The sequence below is a fragment of the Olea europaea genome, chromosome 1, assembly GCF_002742605.1.
Source record: "Olea europaea var. sylvestris chromosome 1, O_europaea_v1, whole genome shotgun sequence".
In the NCBI taxonomy this organism is placed as follows: Eukaryota; Viridiplantae; Streptophyta; class Magnoliopsida; order Lamiales; family Oleaceae; genus Olea; species Olea europaea.
In genome coordinates this window covers 33,054,636-33,058,921 of record NC_036237.1, presented here as the reverse complement: position 1 = coordinate 33,058,921, position 4,286 = coordinate 33,054,636, and the positions used below count along the sequence as shown (strand labels likewise).

Here is a 4,286-nt window from a genome sequence, read left to right as displayed (position 1 = left end):
AAGCTTAGGATTATGTTGTTCAAATTGTGTAAGAGAAATGATAAGAAAAGGAGTTAAGCAAAAAAAAAAAGCTCTTGTTTGAGCCCTATTCTTTGGAAAAAATACAACGTTTTGACATCGTTTTAACCGTACATTCTCAAATAAAATAATATTACACGCAAATTCAAAACCTTTCTTAATTTTTAACGACACACTTTATATCATTACACTATTCAAAAATGTATTTTCTTGACAAAAAAGGGGTTCAAACTAGGGGAAATAAAGACTGCTTAGCTTTGCTATACTGTGATGAAAGCCCAACATTAAGAAAAATAGTAATTAAAAGTTGTAATTAAAATGTAACAAAGGTCGATATGTCCGAGTGGTTAAGGAGACAGACTTGAAATCTGTTGGGCTTCGCCCGCGCAGGTTCGAACCCTGCTGTCGACGCTTATTCCTTTTATAATTTTTATGTCTTTTGTCTTCCATTCCCTGCAGTGAAAACGATGCTATTATTAGCAGTTGAACCAGTTCGATTACTGCTGATGGCCACCAGTTCAATGGTCTCGTTCGAAAAAAGTAGCGATATCTAAGTATTTCAGTTTTTAAATTTGTCGTGCCCTTCTCGTTAGAAAATAGCTATTTGTACATTGATTTTTGACACTTTGGTTGCCATTTATATTATTGTCAAGTGTCAATTGGATGAAAAAACTTCTTGAAATTTAAATTTTTCAATAAGATAATGACACATGACAAAGTGTAAACTAAAATGTACATATAGTAAGATTCTTCTCGTTATTTGAAGCGCTAGATACATTGCTGTTATAAATAATTTATAGATATTAGTAATCTTTGGTCCTATTAACTAGATTTAAGCCCCTGTTTGGTTCCCATTATTTCTTTATTAAAATGAAAAATATGATCGTTATCCATCACATTAAACCATAAAATTTGAATTTCTATTTCTTGTGTGGAGCTTATAACGGTTATACTTTTCATTCTTATTCTTCCAAAAATGAGAAACAAACGGGGGCTAAGTAGATTGATGGATTATATTTCCTTTGAGTAATCCCAAACGTAAACCATAAACAAATGTTGATTGAATCCTACGCATCTCAATCTTAAAGCAATCAAAACCAAATATAAATATTATGGTTGGACACAAGTTCAAGAAATTGGTCGGTGTAATAATACTTTATTATTTCTACATTGTCATCCTCGAGACATTGACCATACGTCTCTCACGTGCTTTCGCCACGTATTTCTTTCCCTTAACCATCTGTCATGGACCTCCACGCCGCTCCACAGGTAAATTTCTCAATGAGTCCCCAATCTTTCATAAGTATGACAATTATGTCAATAACCTTTTATTTCTTACATTTATATCCAAACTTTTAAGCATTGTGCTTACAGTAGCCCACTAGATAGATGATTTAAAATTACCCGAAAAAGACCTTGTTGATTTTGAAAACTAAATGTTGATTGCTCAAATATAATCGATGTTTTTATTTTTTTGACAATTTTGTACCCGTAGTCAGATAACTTGCGAATGTTGCGTAATCATTTAACGCCTAAATAAATATATTTCTTCACATGAGAATACTATCATGTTTGTTTTCTTTTAAAATAAAATTCTTAGATTTTCATACTCATTTTCAATTACGCATTCACATAATAAAATATTTTGTATATAAATTCAAATTTTTTTTCTATTTTTAATCACACATTTTCCAAAAAAAAATCACTATTCAAAATATAATATTTTTTCCCCAAAATAATGGGCATCAAATAGGGGCTAAACGCACACAATTAAATTTTGGGATATGTTATCATAGTTATTGAAGGTTGGGGAACACCGGGTGAAATATAACCACATATAAATCTACTAAAATATTCATTCCAGCTGCGCATTTAGAGATCTGGAGAGAGAGAAACAGAGTTCTAGAGAGAGAAAATTAAAATGGCAGATTGGGGGCCGGTGCTTATAGCGGTGGTGCTGTTCGTGCTGCTTACGCCAGGGCTGCTGTTTCAGATTCCGGGGAGGAACAGAGTGATTGAATTTGGAAACATGCATACAAGTGGACTTTCTATTTTGGTTCATACTCTCATTTTCTTTGGGCTAATCACTATTTTCCTTATTGCCATTGGAGTCCATATACACGCTGATTAAAAGTTCTGTAGTCAAACACGGAATTGTTGATTATGTCTTTGTTTTTTTGTTGAAAATTTTATGGTTTTCAATTCATTGCGTTTGTGGGTTTATGTTAGTTTCTTAAATTTATCAGTTTTGTGTTTCGTTTTGCTTGGAAATTGGTTGTTTATGTTATTTATTATTCAGATGTTCCTTCTTGAAATATACATTTCGAGATGTTTTAAAAGAGAAATGTATACACAAATCTGCCTTGGCAGGAATTAACTAGCAGCGAGAGAGAGAGAGAGAGAAATGAATTGCATCAGTAGATAATATTTACGCAATTATATCTCAAACTTTTTTCATGACATTCTTATATCTACAAATTAATATAAATATAAAATTATTAATGATTATAGTTTCTTTCCAAAATTTTTAGAGCAAAAAGAATAATTTGATCATTGTATTTTTGAATGGTAAAATAAATTTGCAACCAAAGGAGTTAAAAAGCTCGCAGTTGGACCTTGGGTTGGGTCGGTCAATCCATCTATGGTGTGTATCAGTCGTCTTATCCCTTTTACCGGAGATGCGCTTCTGGCCTTAATTGATTGAGTCGTGCCTTCGATGCTTTTACTTTGAAGAAATTAGAGTGTTCAAAATGAGCTTACGCTCTGGATATATTAGTATGTGATTACATTATAGGATTTCGATCCTATTATGTTGGCCTCTGGGATCGGAGTAATGATTAACAGGAACAGTCGGGGACAGTCATATTTCATAGTTAAAGGTGAAATTCTTGAATTTATGAAAAATGAACAACTGCGAAAGTATTTGCCAATGATATTTTCATTAATCAAGAACGAAAGTTGAGGGCTCGAAGACGATTAGATACCGTCCTAATTTAATCGATAAATGATGCCAAGCAAGGATTGACGAATGTTGCTTATAGGACTCCATCGGCACCTTAATTCTAACAGGAATACAACTAATTTGCCATATATTATTACATGACATTCTCTCATTGGACATGATTATGCCATTTGTACACCTATTTTTGCCATCCTTGTTGACGCCTGAAGTGGTGTCAAAAAACCATTGGTTTGAAAAGCCCTTTTTTATTTAAAATGTCCAATGAGAGAATGCCATGTAATATTGTGTCAATTAAGGTGTAAAAGGTGATGTACACTAAGTATAATTGTAGATGGATAGTATATATGGATTTTAGGGTTGGATGTTTTCTCTCGAATGTTTTTATTCGGATTGTGCCCGTTATAAGGTTTTAGACTATCGATACGTTTAAAGTGCTCAATGTTGGAATTTTGTTCACTAGAGCCATTCTATTAGACATCTAGTAAATTAAAATGGATCAAGAAGGAATGTCACGGTACTTCTTGGCAAAGCAAGGCCAAGTGAATTGCATTGGCCAACACGACCTACCACATTTGGACAGCCTGAAGTATGTTGACTTTTGAAGATCTTAGACCGCAATCCCATAGCATTGTTAGACGGATTAAAACACACGTTTATAAAGTCATGTTTATCTTTTATCCTCATCTTTTAGTTCATTTTGAGCTACTAGCTATAGGTTGTTAGTTGATTGTATTGTTTGTACATCTTCGATCATCTTTGATCATGTTAGCCGGGCACGTTCGGTGCGTTTGGTACAAAATTTTTGATCTTTAAAAATTTACATTTACCGATAAAAAATATATATACAACTTTTTGCTCTGAAAATTGGAGAAATCTTTATGCTTTAAAAGGGTGGAGAAAGAGTAAAGTAATGGTTGGCGGTGTATTTGCATGAGATAAATGGGAGGATATCTCTTTTATCATCTTGAGATAAGAAATCAGAATCACAATTTAAAAAACTCAAAACAATCAATTCTATACTTCAAAATTGATGTTCTTTCTTAAGCAAACATCCAACAGTAATGTAAATGATAGAGTTACACGTGAAAACACTATTTAAGGAAATAAGAAATTTGATTATTATTATTTTTTAATTTTTTAATTTTTTTGGAAAGAATAAGGGGGTGTTCTCTTTGTGTTTCAATTTTGTGTTTTGAGTTTTGAATTCATTTTGAGTTTTGTATTTTGAGTGTTTGTTTTGAAATTGTTGAAAATGCGTTCTTTTTGTTAGTTTCTCAAAACAAAAAAAAATAATTTTTTTTTAAAT

General features: G+C 32.3%; 1 protein-coding gene and 1 non-coding gene across 2 annotated transcripts; both read left to right on the top strand.

Annotated features, from left to right (window-relative positions):
• The first annotated feature begins 347 nt into the window (after positions 1 to 347).
• TRNAS-UGA lies at positions 348 to 429 on the top strand. Its single transcript has one exon. It is a non-coding gene; the product is annotated as a tRNA-Ser (tRNA).
• Positions 430 to 1,926: 1,497 nt separating this feature from the next.
• Positions 1,927 to 2,321, top strand: LOC111398272. The gene has a single exon (XM_023025218.1). The coding sequence runs from the start codon at positions 1,940 to 1,942 to the stop codon at positions 2,147 to 2,149; it is 210 nt and encodes a 69-aa protein (XP_022880986.1). The 5' UTR covers positions 1,927 to 1,939; the 3' UTR covers positions 2,150 to 2,321.
• The last annotated feature ends 1,965 nt before the right edge of the window (positions 2,322 to 4,286 follow it).